This window comes from Vulpes lagopus, chromosome 2 (genome assembly GCF_018345385.1).
Source record: "Vulpes lagopus strain Blue_001 chromosome 2, ASM1834538v1, whole genome shotgun sequence".
NCBI lineage: Eukaryota > Metazoa > Chordata > Mammalia > Carnivora > Canidae > Vulpes > Vulpes lagopus.
In genome coordinates, this window is record NC_054825.1 from 46,299,507 (window position 1) to 46,321,760 (window position 22,254).

General features: G+C 38.0%; 1 protein-coding gene across 6 annotated transcripts in view; it reads left to right on the forward strand.

Annotated features, from left to right (window-relative positions):
* The window catches only part of MYO9A (myosin IXA), a 271,647-nt gene extending 252,864 nt beyond the window's left edge, over positions 1-18,783 (forward strand). For all 6 annotated transcript variants that reach the window (XM_041746477.1, XM_041746479.1, XM_041746482.1 and 3 more), the window contains 3 exons: positions 11,223-11,425; positions 13,267-13,409; positions 14,059-18,783. In XM_041746477.1, coding sequence (XP_041602411.1) covers positions 11,223-11,425; positions 13,267-13,409; positions 14,059-14,522 — 810 coding nt within the window. In that variant the 3' untranslated portion in view covers positions 14,523-18,783. The remainder of the gene's footprint in view (positions 1-11,222; positions 11,426-13,266; positions 13,410-14,058) is intronic.
* The last annotated feature ends 3,471 nt before the right edge of the window (positions 18,784-22,254 follow it).

Genomic DNA, 22,254 nt, shown 5'->3' on the forward strand with positions numbered 1-22,254 from the left:
GATTAAGAAGATGTGGTGTGCATACACACACATACAACACATAATGGAATATTACTCAGCCATAAAAAAAGAATGAAATCTTGCCATTTGCAATGACGTAGGTGGAACTAGGGAGTATTATGCTAAGTAAAATAAGTCAGTCAGAGAAAAACAAATATCATATGATTTCACTCATATGTGGAGTTTGAAAAATAAAACAAATGAACATGGGGGGAAAAGAGAAACAAACCAAAGAACAGACTCTATAGAGAACAAATTGATGCTTACTGAAGAGGAGGTTAGAAGTGCGTTGGAGTCCCAGGAAGGGGAGATTAAATAGGGTATTAAGGGGGTATTTGTGATGAGCACCAAGTGTTGTATGTAAGTGATGAATTACTAAATTATATACTTGAAACTTATTATACTGTATGTTAATTGGAATTTAAATAAAGACAAGGAAAAAATTTAAAACACAAAATTTTTTTTAATTGAAAATAGGTAACTCTCCATATTGTCTTAAACTCCTCCCTGATCTTTGAGATTTGTGTTTTATCTGTGACATCTTTGGTAGTGGTAGTCCAGCTTTTCCTAGTAACTTGGATTGGAAATTTGAATATTATGTATGATATTGAAACCTGGATTAGACTTCAGATCTATACTTGCCAACATTAGCAGATAATTGTAGTCAATATCCTAATTTTAGAATAATTTATCTCTAAAGTTTAAGCTGGAATATCAATGAAATACGTTCCTCAGAAAAGAACTTATGATTTTATATTCAGTATTTGCCCAATGAATTGGGTATAAATTTTTCATAAAGTATGTGATCAATCCAAACTAATAAAATCCCTATTATGATAGAAAAATATCCTGTAATCTTGGAGAAGTTTTTTCTATTATACAAAACCATTAAAAGAAAAGTTGATAGGTTTATTAGCATAGATAGAAAGTATTACTGTATGATAGAAATGACTGTAAGCAAGGCAAAGGGGAAATGACACATCCTAAGAAAATATTTACAACTCACATCACAGGGTCTAATTTTCCCTAGATTAATGAGGAGAAGCTCCTATAAATAAATACAGAAAGACCAGCTATCTAGTGAAAAATGAACAAAGGATTATACCAACCACTGCTCAGCGTCTTAACTGCTGACTCTTCAGAGAGTCCATGAAGTCAAATCTATTTTTATTATAATGCCAAGAAAATATTTGCCTTTTCACTTTGTTGACTTTTGCATAGATGGTAGAAAACCAATTACGGGTAAAAGCACTAAAAGAATATGCAAGTGAACGTTGCTCTGAAAAAAAAATTATAATAAAAAAGTCATGCCGTTATAGGAAAGTTTGAAAGTACAGAAAAATATAGAAAATAAAAGATATTACTCCACTCAAACTAGTGTTAATAATTTGGTATGTTTGCAGATTTTACAAAAAAAACCCTACAGTATACAAATTTATGTCCAGTTTTAACACAATATTAGCAGTTTTCCATTTCCATATTTCTAGAAGCTCTATGTAATCAACTTTAAAAAGTACTCTTTGACCTTGTCAGAGAACTTGGGGATTTCAACTTTTTTTCATCTTTGTTTAATACTGATTAGAGGGCAGCCCTGGTGGCGCAGTGGTTTAGCATCACCTGTGGCCCAGGGCCTGATCCTGAAGACCTGGGATCTAGTCCCACATCGGGCTCCCTGCATGGAGCCTGCTTCTCCCTCTGCCTGTGTCTCTGCCTCTCTCTCTCTCTCTCTCTCTCTCTCTGTGTGTGTGTGGGTGTGTGTCTCTATGAATAAATAAAATCTTAAAAAAAAATACTGATTAGAACTTAGGCCTGAACAGCCTGTTTGATTTTCTTCAGCTGTCTTAAATAATTCTAAGTTAACCCATGTTGAACTACTTAATTGGCTAGATGATATGAACGCTGAACAAAGGCAACTCATTTATTGAATACTGGTAAGTGTGTAGTAGGAATAAGTTCAGATATTTCCAGCTCCCTGAGGCTTTTATATCACATCATGTTTTGGTCATTCATTTGACTTCATTAAAATAATCAAAAATCAAGATTTCTGAAATTTATAATGTGATTGTGACCAGTCATAATGGACACTGTTGATATTAACTCCAAACTCTGTTCTCTGCCCTGGTTTCACAATGCCATCTTCCTCTGAGTCATCCTTTGTAAAATTTGCAGACTGATCTTCTGTTTTGAGGGCCTTTCTTTTATTATATCCTTTACTTTTTGAACTCAGAACTGAAAGTAGAGTAGCAATCTTGTAATCCTCTTGATTTTCATCCTATTGTGGATTTAGAATGCATGAGTTTGGAAGAGTTAGTCTGAATGCTCTGAGAGCTGCCCTCCACTTCACCACATGGACTAGAACAGCAGTTTGTTTCTGAGACAGCCTGTCTTCCTTCTTTCTTCCCAAAATCAACTCAGAAATCTGTCAGTTTATTGTCCCATGCTATTTAAAAGATACCGATATATTTGCATAAATAGCTAACTTTGAAAAGGACCTCTTAAAATATACTTTTTATTGTGAAATATAATACGTATAGAAAGGCACAGAAGCATACATACATAATTGTAAAGGGACTATCCAAATACCGCCTTAGGTCAAGAAATAGAACATTGCCAGCACCCCCAGAGACTCTCCTCTTTCTCTATCCAAACACAGCCCCTTCTCTCCCTCCCAAGGTAAGCAGGAACCTGAGTTTTATGTTACTTACTCTGTTTTATTTGTCGTTGTACGTATTTCTGAACACTCTAGATTTGTTCTGTTTGGGAGCTTTATAAAAATGGTATCATGTAATGTGTATTTTATATCTGACTTATTTCACTCAATGTTATGTGTGTAAGACTTATCCATATTGTTGTGTTTAGATGTATGTAGCTCATTGTTGTTAACCATATAGTATCTCAGTATACATGTATACCACAGTTTATCCATTTTAGTGTTAAGGAACATTTGGCTTGTGTTTTGGGGAGTTATGAATAATGCTGCTATGAACATTCTGATGCATGTATTTTTGATGGACATATGCATATATTTTGTTGATGATACATAGGAATGGAATTACTGGGTCACGGGTATATGTATCTTCAACATTATTACATAATAGCGAACTTTTTTCCAATATGGTTGTGTTATGCTAACAGTGTGTGTTTGAGGATTCCCAGTTGTTCTACCCCAGTACATATATTGCCAGATTCCTTCATTTTAGCCATTTTAATGGATGTGTCAGAGTGGTTTAATTTGCATTTTTGTGCTATATCTCTAATGTGCTTAAGTACCTCTTCATAAGTATATTGGCCACTTGGATCTCTTTTGTGAAGGCTCTGTTCACATCTCTTGCCTGTTTTCCTAATTGGTCTTTGAACTGTAAGAATTCTCTATGAATTCTAGTTACTTCTGTTTCAGACTTTTTTCTTCCACTTTTAAAGGTATCTTTTTGATTAACAAAGGTTCTTAATTTTAATGTAGGCTTAACTTTTAGGGTCATGTGTAAGAATTCTTTTTACTACCTGAGGCTATAAAGATCATCTTTATTATCTTTTAAAAACTTTATTGCTAAAAAAAAACCAAAAAAAAAAAAAACAAAAACAAAAAAACTTTATTGCTTTGCCTTTGATATTTAGGTATCCAGTCCACCTGGAGGCAGTTTTTGGTATGTGATAAATTGAAGGCAGTGATCTTTATATCTCCACATGGATATCCAGTTTTTCCAGCACCATTTATTTAAAAATTATTCTTGGGATACGTGGGTGGCTTAGTTAAGCATTAAGGCTCTTAATTTCTGCTCAGGTCTGATCTCAGGGGTCATCAGATTGAGCCCCACATCTGGCTCTATGCCTGGTGAGTAGCCTGCTTAAGATTGTCTCTCTCCCTCCCCCACTCCCTCCCCTACCCCCACTTGCTTGCTGTCTTGCTCTAAAATAAATAAATAAATAAATAAATAAATAAATAAATAAATAATTAAATTTTAAAAGCATTCTTTTCATACTGCCATGAAGTTCTTCTTTTATTATAAATCAAGAGTCTGTATGTACATGGATCTGTTCCTAGGCTCTTTCTTTTGACCTTGTACCAATACCAGTGTTTTAATTACTCTAACTTTCTAAAAATATCTGCTGGAACAAGTCATCCTACCTTCTTCGAAAGCGCTTTGATTATTCTTGGCTCTTCATGAATCAGCTTCACAAAAATTGTCATGGGATTTTTACTGAGACTCCACTGAATTTACAGATTGCTTTAGAGAGAATTGACCTTTTTGCAGTATTGTTCCCTTCCATGAACATGATTTCTCTCTCATATGGACCATTTCCTCTCAAAAATGTTTTAAAGTTTTCTGTGTAGGAATCTTATGCATCTTTAGTTTGAATTATTACAAGGATTTTAATATTTTTAATATAATTATAAATGTTATATAAAATATTTGTATCTGTTGCTCATTAAGTACAATTGATTTTGGTATTTTTCACCTTTTATCTGGTGACTTTGCTGAACTTATTCTGATATTTTTCTGTGAATTTCTTTGTATTTTCTACCTCTACAATCATATTGTCCATGAATAATGATATCTTCATTTGTTCTTTATGCCATTTATTTTTTTCTCTCACATCAGCTAGACCTCCAGTACAGTGTTGAAAGGAAGTGCTGATAGGGATCATTGTTGGCATGTTCCCAATCTGAATGGGAAAGCTTTCAGTCTTCCATCACAAAGTAAGATGTTTGCTATAGAATTTTTGTAGATGCTCTTTAGGTATGTTCCCTTTTATTCCTGATTTTCTGAGTTGTTACTATTTTATGTTGAATTTTATGAATTGCTGTTACTATTTGTATTTCGTTGTGCATGAGACTTTTTAATTTTATTGATATATATACACACACAGTGAATTTCTTATGTTAAACACCATTACATATTATTGCAATAAATCAACTTAGTCTTGAGGTAATGTCCTTCTTATATATTGCTTGATTCAGTTTATAGTATGTTTTTAGGATTTTTGCACCTGTGGTAATGAGTAAAATTGTCCTATAATAGTCCTTTTAATATCCTTGTTATGTTTTGATATCAAGGTAAATTCTGGCCTCTAAAAGTGAGTTGGAGAAGAGTTATTTTTTTAAAAACTTTTGTGGAAGAATTTGTCTTCTTGTTTCCTAGTAAAATCATCTGGGCCCAGGGTTTTCTTTCTGGAAAGGTTTTAATTTATGGATTCAATTTATAAGATTTTTCATATTTTTAATACCTTATTTGACAGCATTAATTACTTGGATTTTTGTGGAAATTTCTCCACTTTGTGTAAACTTCCAGATTTACTGACATACAGTTGTTCATAGTAGCCTCTTACCCTTTTCATAGCTACAAGATTTGTAGTAGTGTCCCTTTTTTCATTCTTGCCTTTGGTTATCTATGAGTTCTTGTTTTTTATTTGTCAGTCTTGCCAGGGTCCTAAAACGTTTTATCAGTCATTTCAAAAAGTTACATTTTGATTTTGAGCCTCTTTTTTTTTCTAATGTTCATTTACTCCTATCCTTGTTTCCGTTTTTCCTCCTTTAGTTTACTTTGTTATTCTTGATCTAGTTTCATGAATTGATGCTTATCTCTTTAATTTTTAACCTTTCTCTTTTTCTAATGTATGCATGTAAGGCTATAACTTTAAGGTAAGCGTGCTAAAGTGTATCTTACATATTTTGATACCGTTGTTCAAAATAATTTATTATTTCCATTGTGGTTTCTTCTTTGTCCATGAAGTCTTATCTTAATTTCTGAATACATAGGGATTTTTAGTTTTCTCTTTGTGATGAGACTAACAGGAAATTTATTTTAAATTACTTTAAAGGTCAGATAAATTATCTCAACCCCTTGGAAATGTAGTGTCTTGCTGTATATGCTTTAAAATAATGAGTATTCTGAAATTGTTAGATACTAAATCTTTTATAGTCTATTATATCACCTGATGTTTATCAAGTTGTTCCATTCTGTAGCTTTACTGGTCTGTGTGTACACATTTGTTTTTTTCTGTTCCAGTTTTAGCTTTGCATTTCTTGGAGTATTTCTGCCAGTATGTTACTTAAAATTTTCAGAAGCCATTTCTTAGGTATTTCCAAATTTGGAAGTCTTCTGTCGGCTTCATAATTTGAGTTTTTGTAAATTGTGAAATATCTTTCTTCATCGCAGGTAACACTTCTTACCTTAAAGTTTACTTTGCCTTGAGTTTATATAGCTACACCAGTTTTCTTTTGATTAGACATGCTATATTTTTTATTCCGATCTTTTTACCTTCAGCTTTTATGAATTCTTATGTTTTATATGTGTCCCTTATACACTTGGGTTTTCTTTACTAAAATAGTCTGACAGTCTTCAGATTTTAAAGTGAGCTTATAATCTATTTACATTTAATGTAATCACTAATGTATTGGTATTTAAATCTATTTTATTTTGTGCTTTTTATTTTTCCTACCTGATACATGTTCCTTTTCTTTCTTGCCCTTTTGGGTTTGTTGTTTTTGTTTTGTTTTGCCTTTTCCTTTTGATTATTTTCTATTCTATTTTTTCTTCTCTAGTTTTACACTTTTTTACTCTTTTTTTTTTTTAGTAGTTAACCTAAAGACTACAACATAAATCTATGACTGTCGAAGTCTGTTAATTCGTACTTTTATCTTTTTTTTCACATAATATGAGAACTTTCTTATGCTTTGGCTATTATTTGGTATAGTTGCTATTGTTATTTTTAATTATCTGTATACTTTAAATCCAACACATTATTCTTATGCTTTATGCAATCAATATTTATTCAGTCAATATTCATTACTCACATATTTACTGTTTTTCTTAATCTTCATGTATCCCTCCTGTGACTTCTCTTCATTTTTATATGCCTTTAGTGCAATTGTATTGGTGACAGATTTCCATCTAAGTCTGCCTGAAAATGTCTTTATTTCAACTTCATTCTTAAAGATGGTTTTGTCCTATGTAGAATTCTAGGTTGGCAGTTTCTTTTTCCTTTCATCACTGTAAAAATACCATCTATTGTGTTTTGCCTCCCATTATTTCTGTTGAAAAGTAACCTTTGAACCTAATAGTTTCTTCTTTGTTGTACATGTATATATATATAGCTTTCCATTTCATCACTTAATTAAAAATTTTTTGAGTATAGTTAACACAATGTTATGTTAGTTTCAGGTGTACAATATAGTAATTCAACAAATATATATTATGCTATATGCTCACCACAGGTATAGCTACCATCTGTCACTATGCAGTGCTGTTACAGTACCACTGACTAAATTCCCTGTGCTGTACCTTCCATTCCCATGATTTATACATTCCGTAACTGGAAGCCTGGATCTCCTACTTCCCTTAGTCTATCTCCCTACCCCCTTCCCTCTGGCAACCATCGGTTCTATTTATTTATAGGTCTGATTCTGTTTTTTTGTTCATTCATTTTGTTTTTTTAGATTCCTCATATAAAGGAAATCACGAATTTGTCTTTATCTGAGTTTTTCACTTAGCGTGATACCCTCTCGTTCCATCTGTGTTGTCACAAATGGCAAGATCGCATCCTTTTTTATGACTAATATTCCATTACTTCTTTATCCATTTATCAGTGGACATTTGGGCTGTTCATATAATTTGGCTATTGTAAATTAATGCTGCAGTAAGCATAGGGGTGCATATGTCTTTTCAAATTAGTATTTCCATTTTCTTGGAGTGAATATCCAGTGGTGGAATTACTAGATCATATGGTAGTTCTGCTAAATTTTTTAGGAACTCCATACTGTTTATTAAAGTAGCTGTACCAATTTACATTCCCACCATCAGTGTAAGAAGTTTCCTTTTTTTCCATATCCTCACTATTACTTGTTATTTCTTGTCTTTTTGATTCTAGCCATTCTGACAAATGCAAGATGATATCTCATTATGGTTTTGATTTACATTTCCCTGATGATGAGTGATGTTGAGCATCTTTTCATGTATCTGTAGGTCATCTGTATGTCTTCTTTAGAAAAATGCTCTTTCAGGCCTTCTACTCATTTTTTAATTAGATTATTTGTAGTTTTTTGGTTTTGAATTGTGTGAGTTCTTTATATATTTTGGATAGAACCCTTTATTGGATATATGATTTGAAAATATCTTCACATTCAGTAGGTTGCTTTTTTGTTTTGTCGCTGGTTTCCTCCACTCTGCAAAGGCTTTTTATTTTGATGTAATCCTAGTATTTATTTTTACTTTTGTTTCCCTTACCTTAAGAGACATATCTAGAAAAATGTTGCTATAGCCGATGTCAGGAAAATTACTGCCTGTGTTCTCTTCTAAGTCTTCTAAGAGTTTTATGGTTTCAGTCTCATATTTAGGTCTTTAATCCATTTTGAGTTTATTTTTGTGTATGGTATAAGAAAGCAATCCAGTTTCATTCTTTTACATGTAACTATCCAGTTTTCCCAGCACCATTTGTTGAAAAGACAGTCTTTTCCCTATTGTATATTCTTACCTCCTTTGTTGTAAATTAATTGACCATTAAGCAAGGGTTTGTTTCTGGACACTCTGTTATGTTCCATTGATTTATGTGTCTGTTTTTGTGCAAGTAGCATACTGTTTTAATTACTACAGCTTTGTAGTATATCTTGAAATCTGGAATTGTGATACCTCCAGTTTTGTTGTTCTTTCTCAAGATAGCTTTGGCTATTCAGGGTTCTTATGATTCCATAGAAATTTTAGTATTTGTTTTAGTTCTGTGAAAAATACTGTTGCTATTTTGATAGAGATTGCATTGAATCTGTAGATTGTTTTGGGTAGTATGGACCTTCAGCAATATTAATTCTTCTAATCCATGAGTATGGAATGTATTTTCCACTTGTTTATATCATCTTAAATTTCTTTCATCAGTGTTACGTAGTTTTTGGAGTACAGGTCTTTCACCTCTTTGGTTAAGTTTATTACTAAGTACTTTATTCTTTTAGGTGCTATTGTAAATGGAATTGTTCTTTCAGTTTCTCTTTCTGCTACTTCATTATGAGTGTACAGAAATGCAACTGATTTCTGAATATTAACTTTGTATCCTTGTTGCAGGTATAATTTTTTCCTGACTACTTTTAAGATTATTTCTTGCTTTGGGGCGCCTGGGTGACTCAGTCAGTTAGGCATCCCAATTCTTGATTTCAGCTCAGGTCGTGATCTGAGGGACCATGAGATTGAGCTCTGCATCAGGCTCTGTGCTCAGCGAGGAGTCTGCTTGTCCCTCTCCCTCTGCTCCTCCCCCTGTTCATGCATGCATGCTCACTTGCTCTCTTATAAATCAATCAATCAATCTTAAGATTATCTCTTGCCTTTAATTTTTAGCACTTGTATCTATGTATGGACTTCTTTTTCTTCATCTTCCTTAGAGTTTGAAGGCTTTCTTCAGCCAGCAGGTTGATATCTTTAGTTGGTTTTGAAAAATGCTCTGTCAGTATCTCTTCAGCATTCTATAGGATCCCTCCTCTTCTGGTATTCTTTTTACATGTGGTAGATATTTTTATTGTGTCCTCTATAATTTACCCTCTTTTGTTTTCTCTGCTTGATTCTTTATATTTTCTTCTGACTTCCAGTCTACTGTTTCAACTATGTCTATCTCCTTTAGCATGGTTATTTTAAGTCTGTCTGATAGCCACAATATCTGGAGTCATTGAAGGTTTCTGGGTTTTGTTGTTTTCACTAGTTTTCATTTACTTTGTCTTGTCTCCTTTTGTGCTGGGTTACTTTATGTGTCATACATAATATTTGAAAAACTATTTGTAAAAATATTTTGTGGCCTATATGATATGACTTTCCTCCAAGGCATATTTCCATTTTTTTTCTGTCAGGTTCTAGGGCATAACCAATCTTGGATTACTTTAATAATGCAGTTTTAGGAATTACAATATTCTGGACCATTCAGATGACTCGAAGCTAGGCTACAGTGTCCGAAAGGACTGTTATTTCAGCTTATTCTTATGTTTAGTATGCAAACCTCAGGGATCCCAGTGTCAGACATGGAGGTTTTACCCGGCAGCAGTCCACCCTTGTGTGGGTCTGGACTCCAGTTTTTATTCTCTACCCCAGGGGTTGGAAAACTTTTTCTATAAAGGACCAGAAAGTAAATATTTTAGGCTTTGTGGACCATACAGTCTTTGATGCAACAATCAGTGCTGCCATTGTTCTTCGGAAGACTCATAGACAATGTGTGAATTAATGAGCATGAATGTATTTCAGTAAAGCTTTATTTTATTTAATTTTATTTATTTATTTTTTTGAGTAAAGCTTTAATTACAAAATCAGGCACAATGCCAGACTTGGCCCAGGGTCATAGTTTGCTAACCCCTGCTGTAGTCTGTCAAAAGCTCTACACAGATTCTCAGCCACCTCTTCTTAAATTTAGATTAGCCCTGAATACTGAACTAGCCTCTCTTTGGTTTTTGCTTTGTTAACTAGCTCTCTAGTGCCTTCAAGAATATTTTGGGCTTTTTATGTTTGGTCCAGTTGCTCCCAGCAGAAGGTTTAATCTGAAATACCTAGGCTGGTATTATCAGAAGCTAAAGTCATATACAAGGTAACCAATTTAAAAGCAATAAGGTTTTTTTCTCCCTCTGATCTCAAGAAGATTTCTTGAGGTACTCTCAAAGAATCTCTCTCACTAGCATCCTGTGATATATAAATGACTTTTGTTAAATGAAACTGACTTTTCAGGACATGTTTCTGTAGTCTTCCTAGAGAAATTCTGCATTCCAAGGTTAAAGTTATAGAGCAGTGTTGTCCATGAGAACTTTCTAGGATGATGGAAATGTTCTGTACCTTGTACTGTTCACTATGGTAGCCACTAGCCACTTGTGGCTATTGAGCACCTGAAATGCGGCTAGTGTGAATACAGAACTAAAATTTTACTTTTATTTAATTTTAACTAATTTAAATTTAAATAACCATTTGTGGATACTTCGTTTGGAATGGATAAAGCTTAGATTAAATGAAGAATCTCCTTCAGTGCATAATTTGTTCCTATAGTCCCACCCACCAAAGTACCCTTTTTCTAGTGCTCTTGCAAGAAATACTTAATTTAAATGTGTTCAATGGACAGTATCTCTCTAAATATCTGAGGCCTTGCAGAATGTTTCCATTTATTCCTATCATGCCCCTGGTGTAATGGAAGTACACTTGCTATCCTAAATGGGCCACATAAAACTAATTCAGTCACTCAATTTGCTTGCTAACACGTATTTTTCTTTGCAGGGAAAGGGGCGACTGCGCCGAGGAAACTATCCAAGTCCATCCTCTCCTGTTGTAGTTCGGTTGCCCTCTGTGTCTGATGTCCCAGAAGAGACCTTGACTAGTGAAGCAGCTGGGGAGACTGACATCACTGAACAGCAACAAGCAGCTATGCAGCAGGAGGAGAGGGTTCTGACTGAGCAAATTGAGAACCTGCAGAAAGAGAAGTGAGTTTCCAGGAGAAAAGGGAGCAACCAGTTGTTACCTGTTTTCATTTCCTTCATTCTGTGCTCTCTTGATTTTTCCTGATTTAGTAAACATTTATGTGTCAGGTACTGTTTCTTGCGATACAGGGGACACAAAGATGACAAAGACATGTTGCCTGGACTCAGGTGACAGGATGAAGAATTATCACCTTAGCAAAGGAAGCCCCATGAGCCAGGAGACCTGAAGCTGACAGTTCTGGAGAAGGCTGACTGGGCCAAGGTGTGCCAGTCTTAGCCAGGATTCCTAACAGCTCTACATCAGCCTCATTGAACAGATTGGTCTTTAAAGGGAGGAATAAGGATTCCTAGACTAAGACAAAAAAAATCTCAAGAATGGGTATTACTCAGAACTCTCTAAAGGTTATTATCGGAAGGTCAATATGGCCCTGGGGCCACCAACTTGGATGGCCAGGGCAGCAAATCTAGTGGGTGCTAGGATACTAGGTAGGGAAATTAGTTGCAATTTAGGAGAGAGGCAGAGAGTCGACTCTGTGCCCTCTGCCATCACTGAAGTAAGGGTAGGTATCAATACCTATCTTGGCGATGGACATGCTGTGGTTCTCTTTGAAGGTATGTGTACTGATTCTTAACTGACAATAAAGACTCTTCAAAATTGTAAGGGGGTCTTTGTTTATAAGTTCCAGGATCCCAGGTCTGAGAGCTTGATGCATTAGGAGACATAGGAGCTGTTAAAGTACTTTTTGCCTGCCAGGATTAATTCTAGAACTTAGGCAAGCTAAAAAAGCAGCAGGGCCTCAGTTGTGCAGAGTATGATAAGGCAGGAGTGGTGCTCTCTCTCTGATGTAAGAATGGTTTGAAAAGAGGGTCTCAGTTTTGATGAAAATGGTATTGGAAGTATTAAAGGATGAATGATTCGACCTAGGCAGAGTGAAAGCAAAGCTAAGAAAGCTCTGAAAGGGAGTAAAAAGTGGAAGGATAAGGAGGTTGTGGACAGTTGTGGACTGGTATATTTCTAGGTAGTGACAAACTCTTAAGATCTGCCCACTGGAGAAAGTGCCCACATAATGTGGAGGAAAGGTTGTTAGAGGTAGCCGACACAAAGGTGACACAAAGGCGCCTCAAAGGCAGCTCAGTGTGGACTACTGAAGTGAGCTTTTACAAAGACATTAATTAACATAGATCAGAGTGACATCAAGTAGTCATGAGAAAGCCAGATTAGGAGCCAAGTACCCAGACTCGAGGGCACAAGAGGGCACAAGTGAGAGGTATTGGGTGCCTGATGAAGAGGAATAGAGAGAGAATGCTGTGAGTGGAGGTGGCATATGCTGCAAAGGACAGAACAGGTCATGCAACGTTTTACTTCTTCAGAGGTCTCGGTGGTTAAGGTAGAGGATATCATCTGTAGCCAGTTAGTGCCAGTTCATGGAAAATAGTTTAAGAGCTGGAAGGAATCTTAGAGATCATCTCATGTAATCTCTTTGTTTTGTGGATGAGGAAGCTGAAGTCCAGGGAGAGGAAAGTTCTTTCCTAGTACATTATGTATGAGTTTAAAACTGTGATCTCCTGATTACCAGCCCAGAATTCATTTTACCAAAATATCTTAACAGCTGCAGCATCTTTTCCCACCTCACTCTTGGCTCTATTATAGGTCCCAGCCTTTGCTATTTGTAGCCTTCATCATTACTGTGATTTGCGGGTCTTTATCATCACCTTGAATGGGAACACTAGGAAATGTTACTGTCTTGCTACTTCCAATTGCTTTCATCATGGGTCTTTTTTCTTACTAGTCTTCCTTCCACTTCTTATCAAATGCTAGTGGATTTCTTGATTCTCTCTTACAGGGAGGAGCTAACGTTTGAGATGCTAGTACTGGAACCCCGGGCCTCTGATGATGAAACTCTTGAGTCTGAGGCCTCCATTGGGACTGCTGATAGCTCAGAAAATTTGAATATTGAGTCTGAAGGTGTCATCTCTGAGAAATCAGGTAAGTGAACATACTTGAACAAAGACTCCAGATTTGTTTTGCAAGGAAGGAGTAAGGATTCCCAAGCTAAGACAAAATCCTTTCAAGAATGAGACTACTTTGTCAGGTGACAAAGTCCTAACGAGTTAAAATATACTGATCTTTGTGAAGCTTCCATTATATATTGTTCATTAGACCAAGCCTTTAATGCAATGTAGTTTTATTGTCAGTGTAATGTTTTCTCCTCTGTTTACCACAGAGAAAAACCAATCATCACAACATATATTGTCTTACTGACCCATGATGCATGTTCTAAGGGTGGTTGGCAGGAGTTATGCCCTGCTGAGAGATAGGCTTATACCAAAAGAGGTATTTAACTACCTGGCATGTCTCAGGGAGACATAGAATTACTACGTATCCTGGCAGTATTTTAAATGATAGTGACAGTTGTAGGCCTCTCTAATGGTGTAGTCAAACTCCAGATTTCTTGGGATTGATTCTCAAATGATATATGTAGAAATAGGTAACTTCTCAAGTTATGCACAGAGTAGGTCAGCCTGGACCCTTCAGACTTCAGCTCACCCACCACATGGGAATAGTGAAACCTATTCATTATGGGATGATGAATTGGAAAGTGTCATTTATAGCTTTGATCTCTTCTTTGGATTAGAGAGAAGCTTAGCCCTTAGCTCCCTGAAGGCAGCTGGCAAGTCTGAACATTCAAGCAAATTACGAAAGCAGCTAAAAAAGCAGCAAGACTCTTTGGACTCAGTGGACTCTTCAGTCTCTACTTTGTGTTCATCTAACACTGCATCTTCTCATGGGACCAGAAAACGATTTCAGATTTATTCTAAATCTCCATTCTACCGAGCTGCCTCAGCTGGGGAGGCCCTGGGAATGGAAGGACCATTGGGCCAGACCAAATCCCTGGAAGACAGACCTCAATTCATCAGCAGAGGAACCTTCAACCCTGAAAAGGGCAAACAAAAATTAAAGAATGTGAAAAACTCACCTCAGAAAACCAAAGAGACCCCAGAGGGGACAGTCGTGTCTGGCCGCAGGAAAACTGTGGACGCAGATTCCAGCTCCACCCAACAGCTAGCTCTCTTTGGAAATAACGAGTTTATGGTCTGAACTGGCAGCTGTGTGTCCCTTCATGGCTACAGAGTGGTAAACACATCTCATCTTTGGGGCCTCTTCTCATCCCCTCGTCCACAATAGTCTATCCTAATTGTGGTCCTGTCTCTTGCCCAAGCATACAACTGAGAACTTGTGTGCTAATTTCTTGGGCCTCCTGCCGAAGCAGAAAGGTCTCTTTGAAGCCTGCTGGGGATGGTGCCAGCTGTGCCTTGGCTGCTGTACTTGACTGGAGATTTCACTAAACAGAGCCACCTGGGGCGGGATTTGGGTCAGTTGTGGAGGTCTTCGTAGTTGTCTCTCCTCCATCCTCTTTTCCTTCCCAGAGATGGGTGTTGAACTTGGGGGGGCGAGGAGGGACATGGTGGGCCTGAGAGAACCACTGGTTTTTGACATTTGAAGAAAACATATAAATCTTTCTTAACAGTGAAAGCAAAAGAGCCTTTGGGTTTATTTTGGGATAGTTAGGAGCTGGGGTAGAATATAATTTTTTCCAAGGATTTATAAAAGCCTAAGCCCTCTATTTTAAGATTTTTGAGAAATACTCCATGTTATATTCTGAGGAAAGTAAAAAAGTAATTGTTTCCATGAAGCCATCAGAGCATGTCTCAGACATCTGGTCACATGATGAAGCAGAGAGTACATGTTTTGTTTTTTGATGATACTCAGTGTCATAATAATGCTGGTTTCACTCCTGGTTAGTTCCTGCCAAGTATATTGCATGGGCTGAAGTTTCAGTTGCCCTCCTGTTTTCATACTTCCTGGTCCTAGGATTAGGTTCCTCTGATCTTTTTTTAAGTGTCTCAGAGACATGGTGATCCCTAAACACCTAATCCACCCAGGCTTTCCTCTTTGTATAGATTAAACTGAAGATCACATATGAACTTGTTCATCTGCTGGTGGAATTCCACCACAAACTCAAATAATATGACCATTTAATCACTTCTCCTAAAACATTCATATACAACACTGCATGAATAAGTGTTAACAGAAAGCTGCCAAAAAGTAAGAGAAAAAATTTTAATATAACCATCTAGCTATCATCTTCTTTTCCTCAGACCATCAGTATTAAATAGATGAAAAAATAAATCAAGAACTACTTGAAGCTATTTTTGTTAATATTCTGGTTACTGAAGTTTACTGTAAATATATATGTATAGGATGCATATTTCTTTTTAACCTTATGCTTCCCTCCTCCTGGTGGAATTTCTTCCCACAGATTAGGAGCCATTGGATAGGGTTGAAAGCCACTATCCCTGGGTTGAGGGAGAAATCAGACCATCTTTTTCACCACTGGGTGTCTCCATACACCTGAGCTACAATAGCATTTTAAGCTTCTTAGCATTTGTGGGATTAGAAATCTGTTTTTGCTATTTATAATATATGGAAAATGAAACATGATACTCTTTCTTGAGATAAGTATGTGAAAATGTTTATTTTTAAAGTTACTAAATGCATCTTGTCTAACTACCACATGCACTGTTCTGAAAAAGAGTCTTTACCATCTGTAACCTGAATTTTGGTTATTTTTTCTTTTCATACTTCTTCGATTTGAAGTTATGGAAATATTAAGCCTTTTGTTAAGACAGATTCTCTCCTGTTACACAACACTGAACCTCATGTCACTGCCTCAGTGGTTATTGTCAAGCCCCGGAGGTCAGGCTTAGAACATCATTCTGAGTGGCAGCTAAAGGTAGCAGGAGTCTTCTCTCTCCCTGGTTTGGTTTCAGAAATGAGCTAGGGAAAGGAATATTTTTAAATCTCCAGAATGATGATGGTTATGAGTAAGTGTTAGATTTTATATCCCACAAACATCCGCCGCCTTGTTTGTGCTGAGGAGTAATAAATGTAAAGCCTTTTAAAAATCAGAACTTTGGAGACTCTCCTAGAGGAAAACCCAACCCCTCAGCATGGTTATGTCCAATTGGGACTGCTGGTGCTCCGGGGCCCCAAGCCAAGCTGCACAGGTTGTTTCAATATTCCTGGGAGAGTAGTGTCCTGCTGGGCATTGACTACCCTCTACTTGCTCCAGAACATTGGTTAAATACCATACAAAAAAGAGATTTACCCTTGTTGGATAATTTCCTTTGGCCCCAGGGAACGGCCTGGAGAACACATCTTGGCATATGTTCTCCCTTCTAAATTTTTGCAGATTTTCTGTATTTGTTTGTTTGCAAAATAAGTTTTTGGCAGTTTAAAAAAAAAAAGAAACTCATATAGGTCACTTTATAGGAACTAGGTAGTGGATGTTAAAAGACTTTATAATTTTTCTCAGGGACCTGAACCTGAATTTGGATAAAATTAAATAAAAAATACTTGTTTTTCGGTTGCTAGATTTGTGGATTTCTAGTCATTTAACAAACTGCCAGAGTGAAGGGTGGTGGGGAGGAGAGATCCACACAATTGTAAGAATGGAGAGCAAGTGTGGGACCTTCCCTTTGAAGGGAAGAAAGCTTTTCTTCTGATAGTGTAACAGGTATTGGTGGCCTGATGAAGAGATGAAGCCATAACTCTTAAAAACTGTCAGAACCAAGTGCTGTTATCTTCTTCCATCTGATCTTATCTGGTCCTCTCCGCGGTTAAAGTTGTGTCACCACAGAGTGATGCTGTAGTACAATCACTTATGACGAAGATGTTTAACTTAATATATGTAAAAATTGTGCTTCCTATTGCTTCTCTTTTACTTTTCTTTGATTTCAAATGCCACAAACAGAATCCCTGGGTGGCAGCAACAGGGCAGCCCCACATTTGGAGCCCAAGCTCCAAAATACAGAGCAATTTGTTCATATCACACATTCCCAGCCCCAAACAAAGCCAGGTTTTTCACTTCTCCCCATTAAACCCAAGGTATCCCTTATAATGGAAAATGTGATAGAAGCAGAGAAGTATGATTTTAAGGTTACATTGTGTATCATTAAGTGAAACAAATTTGTTTAACAGCAAGGATCAGGGAGGTGGGATGCTTAGTTTATAATGCACTTTGTACTTCCTGCCATTTTAATTCCTTTGCCACTCTGGGCTTCTGGAAACATAAAGGGAGGTATGGAGTTCCCAATATGGACCTTGCAGAAACAGAGGGACCTGAAGTCAGGGGATGGGATACCAGAGCCCCTACCTTCTCATGCCTTGGAAAACAACTGCAGCTCCTACCCTGCTGCTGGGAGGTTAGTGGAGACTTCTATGTTCCATGACAATAGAGTTGTTTTCACTGTCAGAGAAGGAGGAGTCCAGCAAGGTTCTGGAGGCCCACCTCAGTGACTATGGGCCATGTTTTGTTTTGTTTTTTTGTTTTTTTTGTTTTTAACTATGACTAACAAACATGTACCTTTCACAAGCACTTTGGTGAAATACAGAAGAAATTCTCAGGATGTGTTCAAAGTTAAGAGAGTTTTAATTTTAAAAAGAAATACAGTCCAGATGGCTTTCCTCAACCTCCTCTCCTCTTTTTTCCCCCTTGGTGGGGAAGCTAGGCATTGGGGCTTGAATCATTCTGTGTTGACAAATGTGTTATGTCTATCCATAACTTTGTGACAGTTTCCAGCACTCCCCCCGAATGACACCATGCTAGCTTTGGTAGTAGAAGTCTTTGGTATTTGAGGGAGTCCTTGTTTTTCTGTGCCCCACCCACTTTTCTCTGGAACTGCTCCCACATTTGATTTGGTGTTAAAAGCTAACAGCAAAATGATGATTATGGAGGTGGATCTATTAGATCTTATTGGTCTCTTGGTTAAAATTCTTCAAGAAAGCTGCACGAAGGGGCATATCACCTTGGTGTTCATTTGTACTTAATACCTATTTATCAACCCTCTTAGGTCATATAAAAGGTGCACCTTTTGAACCGAGTAATTGTATTTACTAGGGGAAAGGTGTGGATTACAGATTAGTATTATATTATTTTAATGGATTTAAAGTAATTTATAAGTATGCTGAGTGTAAATTTTTAAAAGACTATGTATTGTAAAAGGACATATCCTGTGAAATATATCATTTTACTGTTTAACAGAATAATTCTATAAAAAGAATGATTTATCTCACCCACGGAACTGATTACATTCCTGATGCAATCAACAGGCACTTTGTAATTTCCTTTGGGGATGGTTTTTTGTTTTGTTTTTTTGGGGGGGGAGAGCAAGACATCACCTGTATAAAGTGCAGTTTGTGTCACTCAGAACATGCACTGTATAGCTATAGCTACACAAAAGCAGCTTGATGAACAAGTCACTCCATGGCTCATTAAAGAACAAAGCTTCCAGAAGCAGCAATATGTGTGGTTTGTTTTCTGACCATCCCGGCCCCCACCCAAACTTCAGTTCCACTCCAAGGAAGAGCAGTGATTTTTGTTTGTAAAGCTGATTTTTGCTTAAGAAAAGGATTGAGCCCCAAAGTGACAAAGAGCAGAAGCAGCAGTTTTTGGAACTCAGCTGAATTCGAGTGAAGGTGATTCAAGCTATTAGTTTTCTGTAATAGATGCTAGCTGCTAGCTCTTAAGACTCCATTTAATCAGCCTAGAGCTAGGTGGACAGTGATAACAGTAAGTCTACATTTAGGATCCTCTCCAAAAAAGCTCTTCATAGCGAAGGAGTAGCAACATCTACTAATAGAGGGCTCAGGAATTCATGCCTAAGTTGTCATTTTCATTCCGCCACTATGTGACTTGGGCCCTTTTTGGTTGTCAGTTTTCACATCTGAAAATGAGTTCTCTTCCTCAGGTTTACTCTGCTTATAACTCCCACTGACTCTCAGGTCTCCATATAAAGGGCAGTTTACTGGAAATCCCCCCCCCCCCACCTTGAACTGGGTTAGATGTCTTGTGTTCTCAACAGCACCCAGTATTTGTGGCATCAAAAAACTCATGTAAGTTTGCAAGACAAGAAATGTGCTATCTTGCTGACTCTTAGATCCCTAGCACCCAACAAAAAGTGCCCTTGCTTAAATATTGGATGAGCAAGTTAAATGAGATTGGGGGTTCCCAAATGCATGAAAGCAGATAAGACACAGATAATACCTGATTGTTGAATCTGTGGGCATCTCAGCTTCCTAGTTGAGTATGTCACTTCCCGGCTCTGGGTGGCCTTTTAGCCATTCATCCAACAAATATTTGCTGAACACTCACAGTTACTGTCCCAGGTGTTTGCATGCATTGCTACAAACAAAGCTCCCTAACCCTGTGGAGCTTGAATTTTAGTGGAGGAAAACTACAGATGTCCACCAGATGAGGACTAGCCATCCCCAATATCTGGCTTCCACTCTCAGGTTATATTTATTAATTTGAACAGTATTTCTTGGCATCCTTGTGTCTCTCTCTGCCTTTCCTACCATTAAACAGTCCCTAGGGTGGAAGAGGATGACTGTCTCACAATCTGAAAACTGCAGCTGAAAAAAAGGCCCAGATAGGCCCACGGAGGTTGCCTCTGTGTGCTTCATAACCAAAGACATTAATGGCTTTGAAGGCAAAAAAGCTTTCACAGTATTCCCTCTCCTAGCAACACCCCTAAGTGCAATGAAAGCTGTTATCCGTTGGAGTTTCAGTGCGCCAATTTATGGCAAAATGTTGAATTAATCCTGAGATCAACTGAGTTCTGTATTGTATTAGGAAAACAAGAGCCATTCAGCATATTTCAGGTAAGAAGGACATAATACAGGAATTAGGGGTTTAACACTAAACACTGGAAGAACTGGAAAAACAAAGATCAGAGAAGCTCTCATAGGTTGAGGAAGCCAACACAGATCTCAGCCAAAAGATCGAAGTTAAGAGCATGCCTGGAAGCTACTGCAATCCTAAAGAAGGCTGCCTGAAATCTCCCATCTTCTCACACAGCTGGCTGCAACTGCCTCCAGAGAAGAATGACTTCATCCTTTACGGCCCACGCCTCACATGAGTGCCTGTCTCCTTTAGCAAGCCAGAAGGGGAAAGGCATCCTGGGAAATGTAGTTCCTGGCATCTCTGCAGTGAGGACCGGACCTTAGGAGGGAGGGTAGTATTGATGCCAGGTTTACCACAGATAATGCAGTTTATATACCTCCTCTTACTCCCTAAGACTTCCTCCTGGAGATCCCAAACAGTCTCCCAGTGTAGAATTGCTGTGCTCACACATCCCAGACACCAGGCTGCAAACTTCCAACAGGCCACTTCTGCACTCCTATGTTCTGAGACGTGTGATGGTAGGGTAGACGTCCAGGGCCTAGCTGGTCCTGTTTCAGCCGCCTTTCATGCCACAGTGCCTTCGCTCAGGCTTTCTATATGCAAGTCTTTAAACCTTATGGATAAAACCTGTGATAGGGAACTGGATGGTGTAACGGCATTATAGACATTAAATGGCCTGATGCTTTTGGAAGATCAAGAAAATGGGGCGCCTGGGTGGTACAGTCAGTTGAGGATCCAACTTTTGATTTCAGCTCAGGTCATGGTCTCAAGGTTGTGGGATTGAGCCCTGAATTGGGCTATGTGCTGGGTGTGGAGCCTGCTTAGGATTCTCTCTCTCTCTCCCTCTGCCCCTCATCCCCACTCGCTCTTACTTTCTCTCTTTCTCTTTACATACATATATAAAGAAGATCAAGAATAGTTTAAGTGCTCTAATGGGAAGAGCTCAAGCTGGGCAACATTTGCCATACTCTCCTCTCTGGGCACTAGCCTGGCTATTGTCATTCCCAGGGCAGAGTGTCCGAAACCACCTCCTTCCATCAAGGCAGGATATCTCTGTGAGCTAGGAGAATTCATACCCTGGCCAAAGGGCAAGAAACCCCTAGGATTTCACAGATTTCTCACACAACCATCTCCTTCTTGACTTCAAGCAAGAAGTTTCTTCTTTGAGGACAGGAACTGCAAGAGAATCATTCAGCCATTCTGGAGTGGAGGGTCTGTGGGGGGACGGCAGAACCAGAGTTAAGCAGAGTCACAGAGTCACACCAGGGTTTAAGTTCTCTCCAAGCCTCAATTTTTCCATTTATCACTGGGGATGACTGGTCCCTGTCCCAGCGCTAATCTGAGGATTGAATAACTGCCCTTCTCATTGCCTGGTGTGTCATATAGTGCTCAACGGATGTTAACTTTTTGCATTACTATCATTTCCTAGGTCTTTTGGGTCTGTCTTTGCAAAGGAGGAGGTTTGAGCAACTCTCCAGAAGGAATTAGGACGTGATAGAGAGTCCTGATAGAGAGTCCTCTTCTAAAACAGTGCCTGGGGACCCCCGGGGGCTCAGCGGTTGAGCATCTGCTCTCGTTTCAGGGTGTGATCCCGGGGTCCTGGGATGGAGTCCCGCATCGGGCTCCCTGCAGGGAGCCTGCTTCCCCCTCTGCCTGTGTCTCTGCCTCTCTGTCTGTGTCTCATGAATGAATAAATAAAATCTGTTTTTTAAAAAAGTGCCTGTAGATGCCTGGTGTTGAGTCAGATGTGCTCGCTTTGTTTACGGAGGGGTGAGGAAGGACAGGAAGAGAAATACTGAGAGAGCGTGTGGGTTGGTGGGACCCCAGCTGGAGAGAGGCTGGGTTTTGACTCCTGTGGGAGATTTTGGAGCTGGGCTTGGCTTTGTTGTACCTGGACTCTGCCTTGGCATGGAAGCCAGATGGAATCCAAGAGCCCGTGCTCACTCCTTCGGTGTCCTCCAACAGAGAGCCTTTAACACATTTGTTTTCTTGGTTTTATTTTTTATTTTTTTCACGTTCTGATTGAGATTTAACATAATACAGTAAAGTGCACAAATCTTGAGTGCGCAGCTAATTTTTATGATG